Consider the following 26,811-nt stretch of genomic DNA (forward strand, 5'->3'; position numbering starts at 1 on the left):
TCAGTGCACTGATGTAGATGTTGAAGGTGCTGTGCAGGGATCACTTCAAGAAATTGAGACCTTATTTGTTTGGGCCTCTTATGCCTTTTAATTTTAGCCTTTATTAGGTACAAACTAATGGGGAAAGTTTTAAAAAAGTTTTAGAGTGTTATAATTTACCTTTGATTGAAATATAGCACAATAATGTTCAATACTGGCTGAATTAATTCTTGGCAGCACTAAGAAATGACTCTTCCCCAATCATATTCCCAATTTTTTTCCTTTTGCCATTAAACCTGCAGCTTTTTGGGGGTGCCTTGGTAGTTCAGTCAGTTGAGCGTCCGACTTGATTTCGGCTCAGGTCATGATCTCAGGGTCCTTGTGTTTGAGCCCCACGTCCAGCTCTGTGCTGAGCATGGTCTCCTTGAGAGTCCCCCTGCCCCCCCAGCTCTGACTCCAAATAAATCTTTAAACATGCCTTTTGACATAATGTCATTTGTGGCCATTTTGAGAGTTGAACATAGCCACGAATCCATGAATTCTGGTCTCCCATCCCAGTGAAATTAAGTTTAACATAAAAAGTTTAAGGTGCAAAGAGGAAACAGCTTATGCTAAAATTCTTTAGAAAAATCTTCCAAGAAATTGCGATTCTGTATTTAGCCCATGAATAGGCAGTGAGCAGTACTGTTAAACAGGCCAAGGGCTCCTGGGTGGCTCATTTGGTTAAGTGTCTTGTCTTCAGCTCAGGTCATGATCCCGGAGTCACAGGATTGATTCCATGTAAGGCTCCCTTTAACCCGCGCTTCCCCCCGCCTCATGCTCTCACAAATAAATCAATTCTAAAATGGAGTCACTTGTGCTAAGCCCATCAGCAAAGCCAGATTTAATGCCTACCCAAATTGCAGTTTCAGCCTGTCCCAGGGCTGTAATTTTTAACCAATCTGTAATTACTGGATTCAGCATTTATAGGATAATCTGCCTGATAGGCCCTTTCTACAGGAAGGTGACCTTGCATGAAACAATCCACTGCTGGAGATTTACTTTTCCCACTCCCTTCAAGTCTATAAAAGCCTTTCGTTTTGTATAGCTCTTCAGAACTCCTTTTTGTTAGGATGTTGCTGGATTCACTAACCATTGAATAAAGTCAATTTTGCAGTTGAATTTTAACAGTATTTCCTTTGTGATCATGAAGAGTAAGAATATGGTAAGCACACGTTCCCTTACTCCTAGGAATTTATCAAATGTCTGTTCCTGTACCCAAGTACTGAGGATGGCTTAAGACCAGTTCCTGTCATAGAATAGGGAAGAAACTGAAGTTAAAAGGAGTACTTAAAAGGGGATATGAGAAAATCTTGGGAGTTTTTTGATAATGGTAGGAAGGGCACTTAATTAGCCCTTCTGAGTTAGGAAAGGCTTCCTGGAGGAGTTGACCATAAGATCAGCAGGAGCTGTGGGTAAAGGGGTTTGGCGGTCCAAGTTAGTAGGAGTCTTTCCAGGCACTGCCATGGGTTCTAAGGCATATGCTGGACAAATGGTAGCATCTTGGGAGACCAGGTGGAGAGAGAAGCCTGGATTGGGAGCCATTTAAGTAGTTATTTTTTCTTAATGAATTGCTATAACATGTAAAGTTGTAAACAATGAATCTTCTGCCTTTCCCAGGTAACTGCTGTGCACGTCTCTTCCTTTTGTACGTTCAGAGTGTGTACACTTACTCTACACCTAGCTTTTCTTAGGAGGAGAGCCCCAGGGACTGAGGCCAAGGTGAGAGAAGGGCCACCCAGGCTCGACTCCACCAGCCTGTACCACTGTCCAGCTGCTTGAGGGCCTCAGACCCTCCAGGCAGACAGTGGGGGTCTCTATGCCCTTGTTTCAGGTCTGGGTGATGCTGAGCAGTGCTGGAACTGGCCTGCATCCTGGGCTAGGGAGCCCCTTACCAGCTGTGGGTGCTGTGCACCTCCTGGAGCCAGCAGTTGGGCTCACTTTACGAAGAGATGGCAAAGATCATATTATTGGCTTCTTAACAGTATAAGCAGGAGAGATTAAGCAAATGGGAGCTTGATGCCAGCAACCAATGGCATACAGTAGTTCCTCCTTATCTGTGGTTTCAGTTACATGTAGTCAACTGTGGCCTGGAAGCAGATGATCCTCCTCCTGACATAGCATCGAAGTCGACAGTAGCCTAACACCATGTCACAGTGCTTTCATCACTCACCTCCCTGCATCTCCTCTTCTGGGCATTTTCCCTCATCGTGACAAGGGTGAGTACAGTGCAGTTGGGGAGACCACATTCATGTAACTCATTACAGCATATTGTCCTAATTGTTTTATTATTGCTATTAATCTCTATTATGTGCCAAATTTATGAACTAAACATGATCACAGGTAGGTATGTATAGGTAAAAAATGTATATAGGGCTCAGGACTATCCTTGATTTCAGGCATCCACTGGGGGGTCTTGGAATGTATTCCATGCGAATAGTGGGAGAGGATAGACGGACAACTGGGCTCTTCTGAAACAGCAAGTTGTGTCAGGTTCCTAGGGAGGTCCTCTGCTGCCGCTGACAGATCATTTCCCTCCAGCACTTAAAATTTAAGTACATGGCAGTAAAATGAACTCTGTAAGGCTAAGGACATTTGTCCTAACCCCATTCAATTGTTGCATTAGTGACTGGAATCACTGAAGATCTGAAGGTATTTCAAGACAACCTTTTTTCTTTTTAAAGCTCAGGTACTATTCAATGTCTTCAGTTATTTTTCAACTTAATACTAGAACTAAGAGCATTTATTGAGCCCTTCCTTCCTATGTAAGCAGCCTCATTTAATTCTCAGAACTGCTCTATGAGGTGACAGCCTATTATGGTTCCCATAATATGAAGAAACATTTCCAGAGGTTCCCATAACCTTGCTCCTGGAGCACACACTGAAAACTTGGTGTAATCCCAAAGCTCAATTTCTTTATTCTTTGAATCCAGCTGCTCTCAGCTTCTCTTCAGGTTTGGGAAAAGCGAAGAATGCTTGGATTATCTGTCCATATTCCATTAACAACTTATTTACCTAAACTGGCCACAGACAGAGGAGTAAGAGAGCATGAATTACAAGAATTGGGACTCCAGTTTTTGCTGTTCTGTTTCACTTTTGCCAGAGCAGTGGTTCCAAGTACCCCGAAAGGCTAACCTTCTGTCCCTGACCTATGGAATTGGCAACTGTGGCAGTGCGGGCTCAGCAACTTTGCTCAAACTCGAGAACCAGCAGACTGGAGGGCAGTTTCTCCACCTACAGAGTAGGTGTTTTGATTCTTGTTCTGTCTCACAGATTGCGGAGGAGATAACCCTAAATTAAGTGATAAAGGTCCAGGTCCAGGTTTTGATTTATACTCCCCTCATGACTGAGGTGGAAAGCCTTATTTTTTAAAAGATGTTAAATTTAATACAAATTTCTGCAGAAATTTAAGATTTGTCACAGCCATTATTTTGAATACTTTGTTTTTGAATACTTCGTTATGCTTTCCTGAGCACCTGGCCATCATATCTGAACATGAGGGTAGCTGTAAGGTAGAGACTAAAAAAAGACAATGTAAGAATAAAGGCTGTCAATTAGGATTACTGACAAGAACCACTGAAGGTGTGGGAACTACTCTTACAGACTAGGTTTCTCCTTTTAATTCAGGTGTGCTCTATGAGGGGAACTTACGACATGGATCACTTCTGGGTTGGAAATGTTTAAGCTTCCTGATTATAGGAAATGCAGCAGAACCAGAAAAAAAAAAAAAAAAGAAAACCTCTTCACATTCTCACTCCAGTGTTTGCCAAGTTTTTAAAACCCCTTTTGGCTCATTACTCACCCCTCACCCACATTCACTCCCCGCTCTTGTTTAACATTTAACTGTAGTTAAATAGCATTTTCTATTACCCACTTAACTAGTTAAATGAGAAATCACCTATCTTACTTAGTGAAAAGCCAATGCTTTTAATCTAGGGGAAAAAAAAGCCTGTAGTGACACATTGGAAATGCTTTGTAATCAGTATATTAAGGAGACATTCATACATTTCATTTGCTTAATTCTGATACCCAGATTTAAGCTTGTGAACATGACTTTTAAACATACAATTAAAGCTATTCATCATAATTTGCTATACTACCAACATTAAATTACAGTTACTTCGGAGCATAAGTTAAATGGTTTAAAGTAAGCCTGTAACATACCTAAAAAACACCTTCCTATCTCATACATGCAAATTAACTTCTCCACATAAATGTCTCTTCACTCTAAGTTAACCTGCTCCTGAAGTCACTAGTCTGAAGCTTATCATGGTCCAAAGAGAAGGAAAAAAAGTGTAACCAGGACTGATATTAAAAAAAAAAAAAAAGATGGCACAGCAGAAGGCAATGCAGTTCTACAAGTGCAAGCCCTCAAGCAGCAGCATTATGATAAACCCCTTCTTTAAAGAGGTATCCTGTCAATGATACCACAGGCCAAATTACATAGCATGCCATCTTCAAGTAACAGTTGAGGCAATAAATGCAGAGGCATCACAATGAATCCCACTTAACTATAGACCAACACTTCTCTACAAATGCTTTGTCTGACTGCCAATTAAATACAAGTTTTAACTTCATAGCTTAACAATTAAGGGTCATACACTGAAGTCAATACATACACCTAGTATTTCAGTCTGAGCTGTTTCATATACATAGAGCTGAAATTAATTACAATGTATGGCCTAAACAAATGCTAGGGGAGATTTTTTTTTTATAGTAGTTTTTACAAATATTAAACTTTATCTTGCACACTGAAGTCATCATACATACAGGGCAAAGTCAGAGCTTTTATATTTGAGTTTATTCTTCATTTAAAACACTACTATAGTTGAATATTAAAACAAAAACAATAGCAAGTAGTGAGCTATGATTATAGTCCTTCACTCATTCACTACTGCATATAAAATGCCAGCAGTGTTTTTCACTGGCCCCATTAAGAGGTCTGACACTGAACACCACCCCTGGGATGATGTTCATCATTCTCATAGGCTTCCCCATTGTAATGGCGCCGTCTTTCCTGATTTGGATCAAAGTCCACCAGTTCTACCTGGTCCATTTCATCAGTCTCTTCTACTTCCTTCCTCTCAGGTAGGAGTTTTTCCAGCAAAGAAAGTTTATCAGGAGAGAGAAAGCCATTCTCAGGAAAGTTTACCTATAAAAAGAAATCTGTACTGTAAGTTCAGTTTGATACACTTCATTAGCTCCTTAGATATATTACCACTGATCCATTTTCTCCCCCCAAAAAATGTGGTCAATCTGCCAATCCCAAATTAGAACACGTGTTCTAAAAGGCACAGCATGTATCTAGCTAGTACCTGAACTAGGATTTAAGGCAATAAAAAAAATTACCCTAGTAAAATTGTACTGTGATGATCCCCATTCTATTCAGCACATATAAGAACCCATCCTGAAACACTAATCCCTTTTATTTTTTTAAAAGCTGTTTGTCCTCAAAAAGGCAGTCCTTAGCCCAAGTTTATTTTTTTTAAAGATTTTATTTATTTATTTGACAGAGAGCGAGCGAGAGCAGGAACACAAGCAGGGGGAGTGGGAGAGGGAGAAGCAGGCTCCCCGCAGAGCAGGGAGCCTGATGCGGGACTTGATCCCAGGACCCTGGGATCATGACCTGAGCCGAAGGCAGATGCTTAATGACTGAGCCACCCAGGCGCCCATGCCCAAGTTTTTTAAAACAAAATTCTCCATTTCTATAAAACTGTTAAAGAAAAAAAAAAGTATTTTGAACTATATGGTCACCAGAATTTATCAAAAATGCACACTTCCCTTGGCATCTTCCCAAAATGTTTTTAATAAAAGCTTTATTTATGGGTCAAGAGCCAGACAATTTAAGATTGAAAAAAATGACTGAGGCTTGCTTTATAAACCATCTTATTAGCAAACCAAGCTTTGTAGTACTTTGCTAAAAAGCCACAGTAGTTATTTTGAGTGCTTCTGCTGAACTTTAAGATCCCAATTATAGCCTTGTATTAACTTTTTTTTTTTTTTTTAAAGATTTTATTTATTTGAGAGAGAGAATGAGATAGCACGAGAGGGAAGAGGGTCAGAGGGAGAAGCTGACTCCCTGCTGAGCAGGAAGCCCGATGTGGGACTCCATCCCGGGACTCCAGGATCATGACCTGAGCCGAAGGCAGTCGCTTAACCAACTGAGCCACCCAGGTGCCCTAGCTTAATTTATTTCTTCCTGGGACAAGAAAGTATCAATTTGATGTACCTTACCATTCGGAAATGTAATTCTGTCGTTAGTTTAAATAAGCTAATCATTCTCCAGTATTCCTAGGGTACTTTATAGCTTACCTTAAATTCAATGATAAGGCGACCCTTCTCATATGGTCTACGATAAATTGGCATGCCTTCATTTAGCACACACTTGATATCTCCATGCTTGACAATTTGACCTAAAAACACAGAAGCCGAGTTTTTCCTTAGTCACGTTTTTTATGAGGCGGGGAAAATACAGAATAGAGGAATGTGCTGACTGAATTTATGTGAAGCAATCCCATTAACTTTTTAGAGGCTTCCAAAAAGACCCAATACCATACACAATTTCAGCTCAGCTCCCAAGAAAGATATTTAACTGACCAAGTAAAATACCAGTTTTCTCAGGGCCTGTGCCAGCTGACAGCAGATCATGACAATACTAGAATAGAAAAACAAGCTCATCCAAATATCATACCTGGGTGAGAGGTGATGACGATGGTTCGGTTGTCAAGAGTAGATATTGGCTTTTGAAAGCCACACAGTGCTTCAACCAGCTGTATGTCCATACACATGAAGAGGTCTTCTCCTCGCCTATATCAATGTCAATGACATCGCCTTAGATCTTTCAAATCACCAATTATTAGAAGTACCATGGCAGGCAATTGTGTTTTCTTAACAGCAAGGGTATCAGGTATCTTTCACAAAGATGTCCTTTCTTTTCCCCGTTCTCGCAACAGCCAATATATACATGGACCCTGCCAACTGTTTCCTGGACATGACTTTAGAATCCGTCCACACATTCTAGGCAGCCTCAACTACTTACCATCCCCGAACTATTTCTTCATCCCACTCGCTACTTGTGCTTAAACTTTCTTTTCCAATCCGTATTAGTAAAATATTTTATCGAGTACTCCAAACTCTTTTTAACAAGATTCACCTCAAATGACAGCATTTTCCATTGAGACATTTGTGGGAATGTTTTTTCATTAACTCAAAACCAGTTCCTTCAGAGGTCATTCCCAACAGATTTATTGGAACCCTCCTCTCATCCAATGCTTTAAATTAGCAAGGAATAGATATTTAACAAATTGCTAAATCATTCTTGTGCTTCACTCTTAGCTCTTCATAAACTGTTTCATAGTAATAGATAAATTTATATAGTTTTCAGAGTTCTACACATTTGTTTACAGTTAAAAACAACCCAACATATCACAAATTCATGATTGAAAGAGTCAGTTTTAGGTTATTTCAAATTAAATGCTATACAAAGACTGTTTAGGGATGTATTCCCTAACCCATCCATTTATACTCATAGAAAACACCTGTAATAAAAGCACATCCTTCAAATTCCAGGTTAGGTAACAACTAAGTTTAGAAAAATCCCCAAATCTGATCCTTTCTGTTTTTAGCTTATTGAAACAGTGGTTAACAACGTTTTAGAAAAAACATCCTATATAACCCAACTCTCTCCTGCTATACTTTTCTACGGTATTTCCAAGAAATGTCTTTAAAGTAATGAAAAGCTCATTAAAAAAATATGCTGCAAGATGTCAGTTTGAGTAGTTCATAAAAGTTCTTACCGAGTAAAAACAGCGTGGTCCTTCTGATCTAAAACAATGATAATATCTCCTGGTTCCAGTCCTGGTTCTTGGTCTCCTTCACCATGGAATGTTATCTTCTGGCCGTCCTTCATGCCTAAAAACAAAAGATTTTATACTCAACATCCAACTAATGCCAGAATCAGTCTGTTTAGAAACACTGATGCACGTTTGTGCGGAAAAAAAAGTCATGTCTTTGTGGATGCTAAATTTACCAAAATGGCTAAGAATGCCCACATGATTAAATCAGTCCGATTTCTTACTGAAGAAAGTGATCATAGTAGAGAACAAACTCTATAAAGGCAAACAGATGAGGTTCCACATTTTAGAGCTTTTACTACTCGCTGGGTTACCCTGGGAAAGCAAGTTGCATAACCTTCCAAAAAAAAAATACCAACTTTCCCAGAGACCTACCTCATCAGGGCTGTTCTGACTATTAAAGGGCCCACACTGCCCCTGAATCAGCTGACTGGCAAGCATTATTAACCATAAACGTTAATTATTCCAATTTCATTACTTACATCCTTATCTCCTGAACCAATGATCATCGAGGTGACCCACACAAGAACTTTGTTTTACTCATTATGGAAACTATTAAATTTACACATGTAACCAATACTACAATGAATCCCTATATATTCATCAAACTAGATCGAGCAGCTATCAACTCATGACTATTTCATGTATTATACCTCCACCCATGCCCCCCCTATATATTTTGACGCAAAATCCCGACATAATACTTCAGTATGTACTCTAATACTAAGAACTTAAACCACAGTATCAGTATTATACACTGACAAAACTAAACAGCCTTCAATCATTTGTGAAGCCAAGTAACTATCTTGTTACAGTGGTGAAGCAATTAAACAACTAGGTTTTACTGGTTGTTCCACTACTGTAAAGACGTGGGTAAATACAGCAAAAATGGTTTCACTTGCCACTAATGCCCTCCAAAATACATATTGTTGGTAGCAAAAAGGGATGTCCTACCAACATACTAAACATGGACCAATTAAGGAGAAAACATACTAAACATGGACCAATTGAGGAAAAAATGAAGGGAGAGTCAGTACCATGATTCACATGGATGAATACTATTACAGGAGCTTAACTTAATATAAATATATGTAATATATAATGTTCATACTATCAATAGTTCCACCAATATGCAGTTTGTAATACTAAGTTTCATCTTAAGTTAGTAAAGTCTGAAGAACATTACCACATATTCATAATCTAAGTTCTTACATATCAATTAATGAAACATGCTCATTAGTTTAGAAAAATTAAGGAAATCTTTTTGAGACCACCCTGAATTCTTCACCTAAAAGCAAGCATATTCCAGGGTGCCTGACTGGCTCAGTCAGGGAGCATGTGACTCTCCATCTCAGAGTTCTAACTGCAAGCCCTGTGTTGGGTGTAGAGATTATTTAAAAATAAAATTTTAAAAAAAGGTAGGCATATCCCTTCATCTAGCAGTTCCCAAGAAAATTAACAATGTGTGAAGTTAATTGCAATGAAAAAGGTGGAAAAACTGATTTAATAGAAGAGAATTAAGTGTGGAACATTATTCAATCATTTGATGTCAGTGTTACATTAAGTGAGGAGATCCTTGAAGTATTCCCTACAAACGTACAAAAGCTTGGCATGAAAAAGCACTTACTACATAGCTAAGAGTTATCCCTGGGTGATAAGATCATACATAAAGCCTATTAAGGATAGTTTTTAATTACAAAACGTAGTATTAATAACTTGCCACAGCACTCAAGAATTCAAAATAAGTGGCTCAGAACTCACCTTTGTCAATATGAACTTCTAGAATCTTCTTCTCTCGTACTATCTTCCTCCCATTGCAGCTTTTACATCTGTCTTTGGGACTGATCCGTTCCCCATGGCCCTGGCACTCCATGCACACAGACTGAATTTGCTGAACCATTCCAGGTCCTATCTGATGAATTCTTATTTGCATTCCAGTACCTCGGCAATTGGGACAACATTCGACTGCTCCTTTCTTACCACCTCGGCCTAGTTTAAAAAGAAATGTTTGAATTTAGTATTAGATACAACAAATGTTTTAAATGAGTTCTTACATACATTTAATTTCCAAGATCTGATGGAATTCTGCCCTAAAAGTCTACGATTCAGCCTTCTTATAATTGATAAAGCAGAGCCACCATCAGCTTCAGTTATCTACTGACATTTTTACAGCTGTCTTCCCAAAAAGCGCCAATTCAGAATTTTATTTTAAACATATGCTCCCAAAGCACCATTCTTATGACTACTTTATCTGAGATGGAACATTTTAAAGCATATGCTCTTTAGAAAGGAACATTTCCAACAAATAACTTACAAAAAAGACCAGAGATTCTTAGCCAAGAATCTGTCTAAACAGTAAAATGTCCAAAAAGACACTATTAAAAACATATTACAGATTCTGAAACCATTAGAATGATACTTAAAAGTTTTAGAGAGAACAGAAACTGTTCACCTCTGCACAATGTTGAGGAAAAGACACCAAATTCAATTGACCCAAATTGTATTTAAAACACAAACAAAGGGCGCTTGGGTGGCTCAGTCAGTTAAGCGACTGCCTTTAGCTCGGGTCATGATCCCAGGGTCCTGGGATTGAGCCCCGCCATCGGGATCCCTGCTCCGCGGGAAGCCTGATTCGCTCTCTCCCACTACCCCCTGCTTGTGTTCCCTCTCTTGCTGTCAAATAAGTAAATAAAAAATCTTTAAAAAAACCCAAAAAAACCCCATACACAACGAAAGAAAGGTGGTATTTTGCTAGTATTTCTCAAGGTGGTAGGTTCAGGTTTTCTTCACACTTGTAGTCTGCAAGATTTAGGTAGTGTACTGCCAGTTTTATATATCCAGAAGTTTCAGTTTCATTTTCCATTATACTTAGAGGTGTTAAAAGACCATACCTTCACATTTATCGCAAATCACATTCTTTTGCAGAGCTAGTTTTCGTGTTGCACCATTATATAAATCCTCTAAGGTTACTGAGAGCTGATGCACAACATTTTTACCTGAAACAAAACATTGCTCATTAAAAATTTGAGGTGTTACTTCTTATACATGTGTTCATTGCACTTTAAAAACAGTAAAATAGGGGCGCCTGGGTGGCTCAGTTGGTTAAGCAACTGCCTTCGGCTCAGGTCATGATCCTGGAGTCCTGGGATTGAGTCCCGCATCGGGCTCCCTGCTCAGCAGGGAGCCTGCTTCTCCCTCTGACCCTCCCCCCTCTCATGCTCTATCTCATTCTCTCAAATAAATAAAATCTTATAAAAAATAAAAACAGTAAGATACATCTGTTGAACACCTACTACATACACAGAAGTTGGTCACATTATCACCTGTGATTCTCAAACTGAGATGTAATTTCGGATGAGGAAAATTGGGTGAGTTAAGTAATTTGCCTAAGGACGTATTTGTGGCCATCTTACAAACTAAAGCAATCAAAAACCTCAACTGCAAAATCACTTGGGAAAACCAATGTTAAATATCAGGTTTCACAAATTAATCCAAACAGCATCTCTTTCCTAATACATTCTTTTAATCTTTCATTTAGTATGGTAATGATACGGCCAATTACTTCATCCAAAAATTCTTCAACACAAGTAAGTTCCAACTATGCAAGACTGGCCAGTGAAGCAGACAGTCTTCTATGGAGACTGGATAAATCTATTAATTCCCACTTCTTTGTGATGTAAGAGTAGCACTTACTTTTGGGGGCAGCAGTACTTAAAAACTGTATTTTTCATACAGTGCGGTCCAATACACCTTCCTGCAGTGACAAATATTTTATATCCATGGTATCTAATACAGTATCTGCTAATCACATGTGGTCATTTAGCACCTTAGTAAGGCTACCAGAGAGAAATTTTTGTTTTGAATTAATCTAAAGTAAAATGTGGCCACCGGCTACAAAGGAGTGCCCTATCTCATCTTAAAATGTGAAGTGGAAGATGGAAATTGCATAAGGACACAAAGGCTACAGAAATGAAATCACCTGCCAATGGTTAAGTTCCTAGTTAGTGATTCTTCCACAGTGACTTTTACCCACCAAACAGTACTGCCTTATGCCTAAGTGAAAAAAGCTCCCTTGCTCCTATATGCACCTAATGAATACTTTTAGTTCCCAAACAAGTGTGAAGCACCATTAACTATACCCTTTTGTTCCTAGCTCCACCTCTGGTTCTGTATCAGATACAGTCGCATGCAGTTGGTTCTGGCATGTTAGAAACTGCCCCCCTTACTTTAGCTTTATAGATCTGAGAAAACAGGGAAGGAAAACAAAAACTCCTTTAGTGTGGTTACGTATCCTCCAGTATCACAACAAAAAAATCTTTCATTAATCTAAGTCCAAGTTTGCCAGTCAATTCCTTAAATTTTTTTTTCTAAATAAAAACCGCTTGTTTTTCTGTGGGAGAAATCCTAAACAATTCATTACGATTGCAAATCGTTCTAAAATAAATTCCATAACCACATTTGGTAAGTGTTAAGGGCACATATTTTAGTAAGAAAGCAGAAACAAGATTAAACAGACCATAACCTATTTGGAGTTAATAAACCTGTGTTCCATTACTGACTCTGATGCCTTGCTATATGTGACCTTGAAAAAATTTTAATTTCTTAACTTTAACTCACTTTTAACTGAACAAGGCCATGTATCTCCAAGGCTGGGGGTAGGGGAAGGGATCAAAAAAGAGCTCTAAAAAGGACTCTGTCCTATACTCTATTCCTTTAATTAATGCTTGATAACCTTCCTGAAGTCGTGCATGTCAGAGACCTTTACAAGCATTTACTTGTTAAAACTTGATTGGCCTAGCTATTTCTGGCTACATCAGTCTCACTTAAAAAAACTACACCATAAATCAAGGTGGCAGTTTATGTCGGTTTGCAATATTATACCAACATGTAAACAAGCATTTCAAATAGATGATTTCTCAAGAATTTGCTTTCACCAAGGGCTACTTTAATTTGCTCCATGTGGACTAGGTTACTCTTACCTCTCCTTTCTCTCTGCATCCTTCCTCCTCCTCCAAAAAACATATCAAAGATGTCCATGGGGGAGCCAAAACCACCACCAGCTCCACCTTCTTTAATTGCCTGTTCTCCTCCTTTGTCATATAATTCCCTTTTCTTTGCATCAGAGAGTACTTCGTAAGCTTGAGAAATCTGTTTAAACTGTTTGAGAAAAAAGAAATTTCACTTAAAAGTGCTGCAAAGCAGTCACTGTATTACACATACTCGTCAGGTTGTAGTAAGTACTATACACCTGGCAAAGAACCACAGCGCTGCATTTAAGAGTAGGACTACATCACTTGCCTTCTCTCCTTCATTTGGATTCTTATCAGGGTGGTACTTCAAGGCCAGTTTCCTGTAGGCCTTTTTCAATTCCTCTTGGGTGGCATTGGGTTTGACCCCCAAAACATCATAGTAAGTGGTTTCTTTCACCATTTTCTACAGCCTGAAATAAAAAGCAGTTTTAACTGACTTTCAACTGGAAATTTTAATTAGTCAAAATCAACGATATGGCAAAGAAATCTGTTCTCCCCAAATCTGGTTTTAAAAACCCACCTTCCCCAAACTTCAGAGAAGGTTCCTTTGGTAGTTCAGCCATAAATTCTAACGAACTAAGTGTTAACTAATAATTATCAGGAATAATTCAAAGGCCTTCTACAGCAGCTGGTTCCCCCTCTCCCACAGGAAAGCTCCATACTAACGCCACTATTATCTGGATTCTTCCTGTTTCGCTTTCCAGTACTGACAGCAGTAATCAAAAAGAGCACCAATAGGTTCAGTCTATTGGTTATTACGTTATCACTGTCTTTGGTAAATCTGATAAGCCATACACTCCCTAGATTAAAAAAAAAAAAATTTGGGCACGGGGGAGAGGGAAACGGATTGGTTTATGAAACTGATTAAAAGCACAAAGCAAGCTCCCCTCCCCCCCAAGATGTTTCTCAATCACAGAACTTACAGCACTTCCACTTTGACCACCGAACCCCTCTCGCCCCCACAAGCCAGCGTAGTTTACACGTCGTTAGGTTTCCCCCTGCCGTAGGTGCAGACCTTTAAGGTTTTCCTCCTCCCACCTTGACCAAAGGGGTGGGAGAACCCCAGCCAGCACTCAACAAAGAGGAGGGGAGACCGGAGAAGCGGCCGCAGCCTCCGCCCCGCTCCCCCCGCAGCCCCTCGACCCTCGTTCCTTCCGCGCGTGCGCGCATGGTCGCCCACCCCCAGCAAGCTGGGGCGGAGGGGACGCGGGGGCGCACGCGGGGGCGCGCACGGGGGGGGGCGGGTGGAAACCCGAAGGTGGTAAGTCCTTGGGGACCTCGGGCTAAACTGAGAGTGGAGAATGCTTCAGGAAACGTCTCGGGCCCACTCACCGCGTGCCCGAGATGGGTTGCCGCGGCACCACACCAGCCCTCCCAAAAAGAGAATCGTGGATACAGGAACCAACAACCCTTCCGCCCACGCGAAGCCAACCGCCTCCGACCGCGACTCCATCCGGCTTGTCCGTGCCGACAATGGCGCCGGCCCTGGGACAAGAGGAAGCGCGAGGGCTGAAACTCACCGGTGAGAGGGCCGAGGCCGGTGTGGGGGAGCGGGAAGGGGCGCGTTGCTGGGCGCAGCTCGGGCAGCCGCCGCTGCTCCGCGTCTCACCGAGCGTTCTGGAAAGTTCCGCCCGGCGCGCCGCAGCCGTCGTCTTTTGTAGCCCAGTCCAGGCGCGTCACTCGACGGAAGTCCCGCCCCTTTCGCCGCTGCCACCGCCCCTCGGTTACCTGGGCAACGGCGCGTGGGCAATCGTGCTGGGAGGAGCTTTGCCGAAGGGCCTTGTGGGGGTGGGTGCAAGCTTGGGTTTCTGGTGCTTGTGGAACTTTCTGGAGTTCCTTCCTCCACCCCGTGGGCCAGAGAGTGCGGAAGTCTCGGGCGGGAGCAGGGATTGCTAACGAGCGGTGCAGTAACTGGCCAACTCCGGATTCCCGAAACCGCAGGGCGGACGGCGCCGCCGCCGCCGCCTGCGACGGCTTGGGAACCGAGCCCCATGCGGGAGCTGAGTTCGGAACAGGAACCTCTTAGAACAAAGCCCCGCCGTACTCCCTTCCTGCCGGCTTTTCTTTTGCAGCTTTGGGCATCTGTAATTGTCTTAGTTCCTCAGCCCTGAGATTCTGGGAACCCGCCGAGGAAGAAGTGCCTTGTTCTGGACAATCTCAGTCCTCTGATCTTGCTCCTTTTCATGCGTAGTCCGTGGCCTTGTAATCCACCAAATTGCAAGTGGGAAGAGCTCTTTGTGCAAGTCTAGGCCCCTGTACGTATGTTATTTGCCTTGGCCCTGACTGTGTCCCACACGTTGGGCACCAGGAAATGTTTGGAATACCTTGATGCAAACTGAGGGCCTTGGACTCCTGGCCTGGCATTCACCCTGTTGGCCAGTGAGAGGCACCAAATCGACTTACTTGACCTAAATTTTTAAGCCCTACCAGTCTGTGAACTTGGATTTACAGTCTGCGAAGTGAGTCCTTGCACTTTAAAATGTTGGGATGGGGGCCATAATGGAAAATGGAGGCTTATATTCAATAATACTAAATATGGGAGTATTTATCTACCACCAAGGAAGCTGGAGATGCAAAGTAGAAAAAGCCCGGTTCACATCACTTAGATTTTAGTGGGTAACCGGACATATCAACGAACTTGAGAGAACCACAAGATAGATCAAATCTGATGGAATAGGGAAAGCATCCGTGGGAAAGTAGTTGAGCCGATATTTTTTTCTTTTTTAAGATGTCATTTTTTAAAAATTTAAATTCAATTGCAAATAGTGTGTCACTAGTTTCTGAGGTAGAGTTCAGTGATACATCAGTTGTTTAGAAAACCCAGTGCTCGTTATACTGCGTGCCCTCCTTGATGCCCATCACCCAGTTACCCCATCCCCCACACCCCTCCTCTCCAGCAACTCAGTTTGTTTCGTATGGTTAAGAGTCTCTTATGGTTTGTCTCCCTCCCTGATTATATCTTGTTTTATTTTCACCCCCTTCCTCTATGCTTCTCCGTTTTGTTTTTTAAATTCCACATATGGGGCGCCTGGGTGGCTCAGTCGTTAAGCGTCTGCCTTCGGCTCAGGTCATGATCCCAGGGTCCTGGGATCGAGCCCCACATCGGGCTCCCTGCTCGGCGGGAAGCCTGCTTCTCCCTCTCCCACTGCCCCTGCTTGTGTTCCCTCTCTCGCTGTGTCTCTCTCTGTCAGATAAATAAAATCTTTAAAAAAAAAAATAAATTCCACATATGAGTGAAATCATATAATTGTCTTTCTTTGACTTATTTCGCTTAGCATAATATTCTCTAGTTCCATCCATGTTGTTGCAAATGGCAAGATTTCATTTTTTTGATGGCTGAGTAGTATTCCATCATATATGACCACATCTTCTTTATCCATTCATCTGCTGATGGACATCTGGGCTCTTTCCATAGTTTGGCTACTGTGGACATTGCTGCTGTAAACATTGAGGGGCAGGTGCGGCTTCAGATCACTACATTTGTATCTTTGGGGTATGTACTTAGTGCAATTGCAGGGTCGTAGGGTAGCTCTATTTTTAACTTTTTGAGGAACCTCCATTGATCTGAGTTTTTAAAGGGATGAAAACATTCCCAACAAAGCACAAGAGAAGGCTAAGAAGTGAAAGAATGTGATACTTCTACGGAATTGCAAGCAATTGGATGTTGCCACAGCTAAGGGAGCTGGTGGCAGTAGGCTAGGCTTCAGAGCTATTTGGGGAACAACCTTGGATATATCTTGCTAAGCTCAGGATTTTGAACTTTACCCTGAATGCATCCTGATGCGTACTTTTTCAGCATTATCTCTTTTATTTAAACTGTGCACCTGGGCGCCTGGGTGGCTCAGTTGGTTAAGCGACTGCCTTCGGCTCGGGTCATGATCCTGGAGTCCCGGGATCGAGTCCCGCATCGGGCTCCCTGCTCGGCAGGGAGTCTGCTTCTCCCTGTGACCCTCTTCCCTCTCGTGTTCTCTATCTCTCATTCTCTCTCTCTCAAATAAATAAATAAAATCTTTAAAAAAAAAATAAACTGTGCACCTAGTTACACCAAGCTTATCAGCAGTTTTCCTCGATGCACTTCTTCACTTCTCTGCTTTTGCTTCCACCGAGAGGCACCAAATCTTTACAATCTTAGAGGTTACCATCTCAACTTATTGCCTGTGGTAAAAACTTTTTTTCTTTAACCAACACTTATGGAAGTCTAATACTGCAGGCTGAGCACTAGGGTTTGGTAATATAAAAATCATTTAAATCATGTTCCTGCCTTTGAGGATCTCACCACACAAAAAAGGACGAGTTGTGTTGTAAATGCCAATAAAGGAAAAGGAAGAGTATTGAGATTCTGAATAGCAGAACCTTGCACATCCAGGTGAGTATTCCAGATCAAGAGACCAGCAGGTATAAGAACATAAACAATTAATAGAGAACAGTAAACAATGACAAGTTTATTCATGTGTTCTGAGGCGTTGTAGTTCTAAAATTCTGACTTTATCATACTATAAACAGTGCGTTTGTTAATCTAACATTGGTTAAGCATGTGAAATGATAAGTAGAATATATATCAAATCACTTCAACTGAGAGTTTCCACAATAAATATTACTGTGTCTAGTATTTCTTAAATATTACTATATTTAAATATTATGTTTCTTTTTGCCTCAGGAATCCAATGGAAATTCATACAGCTTTGAGAACGATGGAAGTCAACATAAAGCTATGAAATGTGATATCAAAAATCCTTTTAAAACCAGCAAGCTAAGTGAGCTTAATTACTTATTAAAAATAAAATAAGGGGCATAAAAGTTGGTTTAAAAGAAAAGGAAGACTATGTGCTTATTTACTTGGATGTGTATAGAATATTTCTCAAGGATACCGAAAAACTTGTGATATGGTTGCCTTTGGGGAGAGGTAGGTGCTGGTGAGAGGAGAATGGGAGGGAGACATTTCAGAATATACCATTTTGTAACTTTGGAATTTTTAACCTATTTGAATGTAGTACTTATTTAAAAAATTAAACTTAAAAAAGTATAAAATCCTCTCCTCCCAATTCAAGCTTTGAACTAGTAATTTGTCACCCCAACAGCAAATTTAGGTAATTCTTGGTGGCCTTAAAGAACATCATTACATATGTTGTAATATTTTTCTTTCATAGAAACAGTGATGCTAAAAATATGTCTTTATGAATATTTTAACTTTTCAGTAAGCAAACTTAGCACTTTTAAGCATTCTTATTTATATAAAATACAAAAAGATGAGCAATAATTTAGTTTGTGTGTTTTTTTGGGTTAAGAAATGGTATTGTATTATACATGCTGTTTGTAACTTGCCGCTTTCATTTAATTTATTGTCATCTTACCATGTTAGAATAAATAAATCTACCTTGTTATTTTTAACGGCTTCATAGTATACAGTATGCAGGTATTACAGTTTATTTAACCATTCCCCTATTGACGAACGTTTTGGCAATTTCCAGTGTTTTACAAACAATGCTGTGGAGAAATTCTCAAATATAGCTGTAGACACTCATACCAGTGCTTCTGTACGATGGACATCTAGATTTGAAATTGCTGGGACAACTTAACTGCAGGTTTAAAATTGTAATAAGTAACTACCCTTTCCCTTTTTTGGCTTTTGTGTTTCTTCTCCATTCTTTCTCCCTCTCCCCTCTTCTTCATTTGTTATGCTTAGGAAGCTTTCACCAATCCAACATTATGAACGTATTCTCCCAGGTTTTCTTCTAGTACTTTCATGGTTCCATTTTTTACCCTGTAAATCTTTTTCCACCTAGAATTGATTTTGGTTTAAGTGCTGAGGATTATTTGTAAGAAACTGAGTTTTATTTTTCTTCAAATGGTGAGCTAGTTTTTCTGTTTTAATACTCTATTTTTCCTGCCTAATGTGAAATGCCATTTTTCTCACATAGTAAATTTACATTAAAATGCATTTTTTTATTTTTTTAAAGATTTTTATTTATTTATTTGACAGAGAGAGAGCGAGAGAGGGAACACAAGCAGAGGGAGTGGGAGAGGGAGAAGCAGGCTTTCCTCTGAGCAGGGAGCCCGATGCGGGGCTCAATCCCAGAACTGCAGGATCATGACCCGAGCCGAAGGTAGACGCCTAACAACTGAGCCACTCAGGTGCCCTGCATTTTTTTTATTTTTTAAAGATTTTATTTATTTATTTGAGAGAGTGAGAGTGCAAGCATGAGCAGGGGAGGGGCAGAGGGAGAGGGAGAAGCAGACTCCCAGTTGAGCAGGGAGCCTGATGTGGGGCTGGATCCCAGGATCCTCGGACTATGACCTGAGCTGAAGGCAGATACTTAACTGACTGAGCCACCCAGGCGCTCCTTAAAATGCATTTTAATGTCTGGGAGGCCTAGTTCCTCTCACTGCTCCTCCTTTTTATAGTTTTTTTAAAAATTTTATTTATTTATTTGACAGAGATAGAGCATAAGTAGGCAGAGAGGCAGGCAGAGGGAGAGGGAGAAGCAGGCTCTCCGCTGAGCAGGGAGCCTGATGTGGGACTCGATCCCAGGACCCTGGGATCATGACCTGAGCTGAAGGCAGCTGCTTAACCAACTGAGCCACCCAGGCACCTGTTCCTTTTTATAGTTTTTCCTGGCACTTTTCTAGTATGTTTATCCTTCCAAGATGAATTTAAGAATATTTCTGGCCAGGGTGCCTGGGTGGCTCAGTTGGTTAAGCGACTGCCTTCGGCTCAGGTCATGATCCTGGAGTCCCTGGATCAAGTCCCACGTCGGGCTCCCTGCTTGGCAGGGAGTCTGCTCCTCCCTCTGACCCTAACCCCTCTCATGTGCTCTCTCTCGTTCTCTCTTTCTCAAACAAATAAAATCTTTAAAAAAAATAAAAAAAAATATTTCTGGCCAATTTCCCCCAAATCCCAATGTGACTTTGATTGTGATTACAATTACAGTGCTTTTATACATTAGTCAGTTTGGGGAGACTTAACATGTTTATAACGTTGTATTTTCCTACCTGTGGACAAGGTACATTATGCATACAGCTGCATATTCCCTCTATTGTATTTTATAGTTGCTATTTTTTGAAAGGTAGGTCCTGGGGCGCCTGGGTGGCTCAGTCGTTGGGCGTCTGCCTTTGGCTCCGGTCATGGTCCTGGGGTCCTGGGATCGAGCCCCGCATCAGGCTCCCTGCTCAGTGGGAGGCCTGCTTCTCCCTCTCCCACTCCCCCTGCTTGTGTTCCTATTCTCGCTGTCTCTCTCTGTCAAATAAATAAATAAAATCTTAAATAAATAAATAAAAGGTAGGTCCTGATCATTTTTTCTTGAAGTTGTTACTAAACACTGTCTTTTTGTTATCATGAATGGTCTCTTGTCTTACCATTTATTTTATTTCAGTGGTATGCTTTATAACTTTCCCCAACCATGTGACCAGATTACAGGTGTCCAAGGAGGTAGCTGGAAATGGCTAGAGGCATGGCAGAAGCCAAGTCATTAGGGCTTGAACACTATGCTAGTAGTGTGATGTTTATCTTGAAAAACCCCTGGAGGATTCTATGGAGGATGGTAATATAACCACTATGAGCTGACTTTTTTCTTTCTGAGTGCCTGTCAGGCACTGTGCTGAACTTTCTACAAATGTTGTCATACATTAATCTTCACAGCAACCCTTTTTTACAGATGGGATTTGATCATATTTACATTTTCAAACAGTCATTTGGTACTGATGTGAAAGATGGATTCTTAGGAAGCTTTTATTGTATAGATAAGATCACAAGTGGTGAGGCCTAAATAATAGAAATGGAGAGGAAGAGAAATAGAAATAGAAACATAGGGGTGGAATCTGCAGCTCGTGGTGACCAGCTGCAGAGGTGAGGGAGAAGGAGTCATAGCTGACTTCCAGTGTTCTGGCCTGAGCAACACGATGATTGGGGAGGCCCTTCCTGAGACAGGAGGCCCAGAAAGAGGAGGATGAGAAGGCTGTGGTGGGGCAGAATTGGGGAGGGCGAAGGTGAGTCCAGTTTTGGATGTGTAGAGTTACTGCTATACTCTTTTCTTTAGATTAAAAAGAGAAACTTTTGGGGGTGCCTGGGTGGCTCATTTGATTAAGTGACTGCCTTCGGCTCTGGTCACGATCCTGGGGTCCTGGGATCGAGTCCCGCATCGGGCTCCCTGCTCAGCGGGGAGTCTGCTTCTCCCTCTGACCCTCCCCCTGTCATGTGCTCTCTCTCCCTCATTCTCTCTCTCAAATAAATAAAATCTTTAAAAAAAAAAAGAAAATTTTTATTGGAAAGCACAAAATGGAAAGTAAATTGCAGCTAAAATGCTGTTTCTTATGCTTGTATAAATTATATTTTTTGAAACCTTTAATTTTTAATTGACTGTGGGGCCTAGTGGGGCTGGAAATATTTTTATTTTATTTTATTTTATTACGTTATGTTAGTCACTGTACAACACATCATTAGTTTTTGATGCAGTGATCCACGATCCATTGTTTTTGTATAACACCCAGTGCTCCATGCAGTACGTGCCCTCCTTAATACCCATCACCGGGCTACCCCATCCCTTCATCCCCCTCCCCTCTAAAACCCTGTTTGTTTCTCAGAGTCCATAGTCCCTCATGGTTCATCTCTCCCTCTGATTTCTCCCACTTCATTTTTCCCTTCCTTTTCCTGTCTTCCATGCTATTCCCTGTGTTCCACAAATAAGTGAAACCATATGATAATTGACTTTCTCTGCTTGGCTTATTTCACTTAGCATCATCTCCTCCCGTCCCATCCATGATGATGTAGAAGTTGGGTATTCATCCTTTCTGATGGCTGAGTAATATTCCATTGTACATATGGACCACATCTTCTTTATCCATTCATCTGTTGAAGGGCATCTCGGCTCTTTCCACAGTTTGGCTATTGCGGACATTGCTGCTATGAACACTGGGGTGCACAGGGCCCTTTTTTTCACTATATCTGTGTCTTTGGGGTAAATACCCAGGAGTGTAATTGCTGGGTCATAGGGTAGCTCTATTTTTAATTTTTTGAGGAACCTCCACACTGTTTTCCAAAGTGGCTGTACCAACTTGCATTCCCAACAGTGTAAGAGGGCTCCCCTTTCTCTACAACCTCTCCAACATCTGTTGTTTCTTTTCCTGTCCATTTTTGCCATTCTAACTGGTGTAAGGTGGTATCTCAATGTGGTTTTGATTTGAATTTCCCTGGTGGCTAATGATGATGAACATTTTTTCATGTGTCTGTTAGCCATTTGTATGTCTTCTTCAGAGAAGTGTCTGTTCATGTCTTCTGCCCATTTTTTGACTTGATGATTTGTTTTTTGGGTGTTGAGTTTGAGAAGTTCCTTATAGATCTTGGATACCAGCTCTTTATCTGTAGTGTCATTTGCAAATATCTTCTCCAATTCTGTGGGTTGCCTCTTTGTTTTGTTGACTGTTTCCTCTGCTGTGCAGACGCTTTTTATCTTGATGAAGTCCCATAAGTTCATTTTTGCTTTTCTTTCACTGGCTTTTGGAGATGTATCTTGAAAGAAGTTGCTGTGGCTGATGTCCAAGAGGTTACTGCCTATGTTCTCCTCTAGGATTTTGATGGATTCCTGTCTCACATTGAGGTCTTTCATCCATTTTGAGTTTATCTTTGTGTATGGTGTTAGAGAATGGTCGAGTTTCATTCTTCTGCATGTGGCTGTCCAGTTTTCCCAGTACCATTTATTGAAGAGACTCTTTTTTCATTGCATATTTTGGAAATACTTTTTTTGAGTATCACCAATTTGTTCTTGTTCTTCTCTTTATAACTATACATGGTTTATCTTCTTTATGAGCTCTTCTCTCCTGCAACCCCTCACCCTTCCAGTTGTTATTATTTATTTATTTTTAAAGATTTTATTTACTTATTTGAGAGACAGAGGGAAAGGGAGAAGCAGACTCCCTGCTGAGCAGAGAGCCCAATGAGGGGCCTGATCCCAGGTCCCTGAGTATCATGACCTGAACTGAAGGCAGATGCTTAACCGACAGAGCCACCCAGGCACCCTATTTTTTTATTTTTTTATTTTTTTTTAATTTATTCATTTGAGAGAAAGTGAGTGAGAGCATGAGCAGGGGGAAGGGTCAGGGGAGAGGGAGAAGCAGAGGGAGTAGGGAGCAGGGAGCCCTACGTGGGGTTTGATCCCAAGACCGCAGAATCATGACCTGAGCTGAAGACAGATGCTTAAGTGACTGAGCCACCCAGGCACCCCCAGTTTTTATTTTTTTTAAAATACCCTTTTTATTTTAGAATGGTTTAAGATTAGAAAAGTTGCAAGGCTAGTACAGCAAATTCCTTTATAGCTGGCATCCAGTTTTCCCTATTTCAGAGTGTTCAAATGATAATAGTAGTTACAACAAATGAACCAATACTGATACATGATTAGTAACTAAGGCCCATCTTTATTTGAATTTCCTTAGTTTGTACTTAATGTCCCTTTTCTGTTCAGAACTCTATCCAGGATACCACAGTACTTTTAGTCCTCATGTCTCCTTGGACTCCTCTTAACTGCTACAGTTTCTCAGATTTTTAAAATTTATTTTTTTTTTATTTTCTTTAAAGATTTTATTTATTTTTTGACAGAGAGACGGCGAGAGAGGGAACACAAGCAGGGGGAGTGGGAGAGGGAAAAGCAAACTTCCTACGGAGCAGGGAGCCTGATGTGGGGCTGGGTTCGATCCCAGGACTCTGGGATCATGACCTGAGCCGAGGGCAGATGCTTAATGACTGAGCCACTCAGGCGCCCCTCTTATTTTTGATAACTTGGACAGTTTTAAGGAGCACTGGCCAGGTATTTTGTAGACTCCGTCTTTCAATTTGGGTTTGTCTAATGTTTTTCTCATGGTGAGACTGGGTTTATAGTGTCAAAATCCAAACTGCACACTGAATAAAACAAAACAGAAAGATGAGTTTGTTGTAAGGCTTTCTGCCTGCAAGCTGGGGAGCTTAGGGAAACTAGAGTAATGAGTTTCAAGTTGCCACAGTCCAAGGGATTTTTCATGGGGTAAATGTGGAACTTGCTTGGTTTTTTCAGATGATTGGTTGCCTAGTGGTCTTCTTTCTTGTTTGTATTAGGGTAAGCTGAGTAGGGAATGAGTAAGTCCAAAGATGGCATGAACAGACTTGGCATTTGGGGATTGACTAATGTACTTGCTGATTTCTGAGAAGAACTATAAATTCCTGTAAGGTTAAGTTAAGTTACCCTTATATGCCTGCATTGACCATCTCCGTTTTGTCCTTGACATAAGTGACTCCATTTTAGTTTGGTCCTACAAATGGGTTTGGGGGAGTAAGACCACAGGGTTAAAGTACTTAGTTTCATTATATCGTATCCAAGGTACATACTATGAACCTGACTTATCACTGTCGATGTTTAACTGATCACACCTGGTGAGGTAGCATTTGTTAGGTTTTTCCATTATAAAGTTACTCCTCACCTCAGTCACGTCCTATTTTCCATAATGTATCCTTGAGAAGGAAGTCATTCATCTTGATGTCATTGGCATAAAGGCATGGTCTGGCACAGAGTAGACATTCAGTAACTGTTGAACTGAACTGGGTCTCTATGATTTTTTGAGTCTCACAAAAGTTCTGACAGATAATTTTCTCTATTTTATCAATAGGAAAATAAAAATTTGAGGGGTGCCTAGGTGGCTCAGCATCTGCCTTAGACTCAGGTCATGATCCCAGGATCCCGGGATCAAGCCCCGCATCGGGCTCCCTGCTCCTTGGGAAGCTTGCTTCTCCCTCTCCCACTCCCCCTGCTTGTGTTCCCTCTCTCACTATGTCTCTCTCTGTCAAATAAATAAAATCTTAAAAAAAAAAAGGAAAATAAAAATTTGAGAATTTGAGTAACTTGCCCAAAGTCCCACCAAAGTGGTCAAGTTTGGAATTTGAACTCAATCTTTCTGAATGCAAGGCCTGTTGTCTTCCCTACCACTCTGGCTTCGCAGAGTGTTGTGTTTACTTTGGCCATTTTCCCTAAGTACTTGTAATGCAAAAAGTATCCACAGATAAGGGGGTTAGTTCTTTGGTTATATCAAAATTTAATTCTTCATTAATTCATCTTTTCAATTTAAAGTCATACTTCAGAACTCTCAGCCTCAAATTTGGCAGACCTCTGTGCCATGTATTGCTTGACCTAATTCCAATGGAATATCTTTTTTTTAATTCCCTACAGAGTTGTGGAGGGTGGGTTGCAGCAGGGCCTTATTGGGAAAATGGGGACCAGTTAGGATGCTATTACAGCAAAATAAAAACATAGGACCCCTTATTAAAAAAATTATTAATAATTTTAAGACAGTGCCAGCAGAGCATTAAACCAAGCACGTGGCCTTTCTAAGTGTGAGACCCTGTGTGACCGCACAGGTCACACAGCCATGAACCTGGCTGGGCAGTAGTAGAATCAGTGAGTAAAGAGAACCAGTATTAAAGCAGTGGAAGTGAAAATGGAGAAGAGAGGCTGTTAACAACAGACCTTATAGAGGTAAACTTATAGGAATAGATTGATGATCAGATATGATAGGTGAGTGGGCAGATAAAATATGGAATGTAAAGTTTCTGATTAGTGATGCCATTTACTGACACAGGAAATCAGGGGACCTGGTTAGCTCTGAGGGCAAAATGGTGAGTTCAGTTTTAAACATATTAATCCTCACATGTAGTCAGGAAGCACTTGGATAGACAAGTATCCATAGAAAAAGAAGTGGAGGGTACACTCCAGTCTGATAGTACTGCTTACTTATCTCTGAGGTTAGGGACTTCAACTTTTTAAATAAAGTATTCATGTATTTCTTACATAATTGAGAAATAATACTTTCTATTAATGAAAAGCAAATTACAAAGGGGCACCTGGGTGGCTCAGTCGTTAAGCGTCTGCCTTCAGCTCAGGTCATGATCCCAGGGTCCTGGGATCGAGTCCCACATCGGGCTTCCCGCTCAGTGGGAAGCCTGTTTCTCCCTCTCCCACTCCCCCTGCTTGTGTTCCCTCTCTCGCTGTGTCTCTCTCTGTCAAATAAATAAATAAAATCTTTTAAAAAAAAAAAGAAAAGCAAATTACAAAGTATTACTGTGTTTGTAAGAGAAAATCTGAAAAGTTTGTAGTAAAAAGAAAGGCTCTTATGGTAGAAATAGATTTGTAGCTAAGTATTTTCTGTTGCTGAAACCACAGTGGCACGATTCAAAACGGGTTCTTAGTTTACTATCTTTTTAAAGATTTTTATTTCTTTATTTGAGAGAGAGCAAAAGTGAGAGAGATCACAGAGGGAGAGGGAGAAGCAGACCCGCCGCTGAGCAGAGAGCCCAATGTGGGGCTCGATCCCAGGACCCTGAGATCATGACCTGAGCTGAATACAGATGCTTAACTGACTCAGCCACCCAGGCGCCCTAGTTTACTGTCTTTTAATTTTTTGTTGCGCACCTACAATCTATTGGTTGCTCTACAGAGTGTATAATTTTGAAAACTTACATTAAAAAAATTAAAAAAATAAGAGCTTACATTACATTTTATTTTTATATCCTATCTTTTTTGATAACTGGCATGTGATCATTTATGTATTTTACTGTGTATTTTAGAACTCTCCTTTCTTTCTACTACCTTTGTACTTTTTCTTGGTGGAGATAACATGGCTGTAGGGACAGCCTGAAGTTGGAAGTCAGATTTAAGTTCTGGCTCTGCATCTTACTGGCTATGTGATCTCAGGAAAATTACTAAACTTCTCTGAGCATAGTTTCCTTATTGGTAAAATGGAGATGAATTTAACTTTGCTGGAGATATGATAAATAAGACCATAAAAGAGAGTTCTTTGTAAACTCTAAATTTTGTAAATCGATATCCTTTAGCTCTTTGCACCCAGGGCCCTTCTTAGTGAGCCTCCTACCTCCTTCCCAGATTCATCTCTAATAGTCT

At 40.8% G+C, this 26,811-nt stretch overlaps 2 protein-coding genes across 2 annotated transcripts in view; one reads left to right on the plus strand and one right to left on the minus strand.

Moving 5' to 3' along the window:
• Window positions 1-792: 792 nt before the first annotated feature.
• On the minus strand, window positions 793-14,607 carry DNAJA1 (DnaJ heat shock protein family (Hsp40) member A1). The gene is made up of 9 exons (XM_025852817.2): window positions 14,422-14,607; window positions 13,170-13,311; window positions 12,851-13,028; window positions 10,763-10,867; window positions 9,633-9,860; window positions 7,815-7,929; window positions 6,710-6,825; window positions 6,331-6,431; window positions 793-5,170 (listed from the first exon to the last, which is right to left on the minus strand). The coding sequence occupies exons 2-9, from the start codon at window positions 13,299-13,301 to the stop codon at window positions 4,952-4,954; spliced, it is 1,194 nt and encodes a 397-aa protein (XP_025708602.1). The 5' UTR covers window positions 13,302-13,311; window positions 14,422-14,607; the 3' UTR covers window positions 793-4,951.
• A 2,361-nt stretch (window positions 14,608-16,968) lies between these two features.
• Window positions 16,969-26,811, plus strand: part of APTX (aprataxin) — a 44,147-nt gene continuing 34,304 nt past the window's right edge. The window contains exons 1-2 of the mRNA XM_025852857.2: window positions 16,969-17,267; window positions 17,559-17,655. The gene's annotated coding sequence lies outside the window, so the exon portion shown is untranslated. The remainder of the gene's footprint in view (window positions 17,268-17,558; window positions 17,656-26,811) is intronic.

The sequence above is a fragment of the Callorhinus ursinus genome, unplaced genomic scaffold (genome assembly GCF_003265705.2).
Source record: "Callorhinus ursinus isolate GAN/ISIS: 27379988/994484 unplaced genomic scaffold, GSC_fseal_2.0 scaffold42, whole genome shotgun sequence".
In the NCBI taxonomy this organism is placed as follows: domain Eukaryota; kingdom Metazoa; phylum Chordata; class Mammalia; order Carnivora; family Otariidae; genus Callorhinus; species Callorhinus ursinus.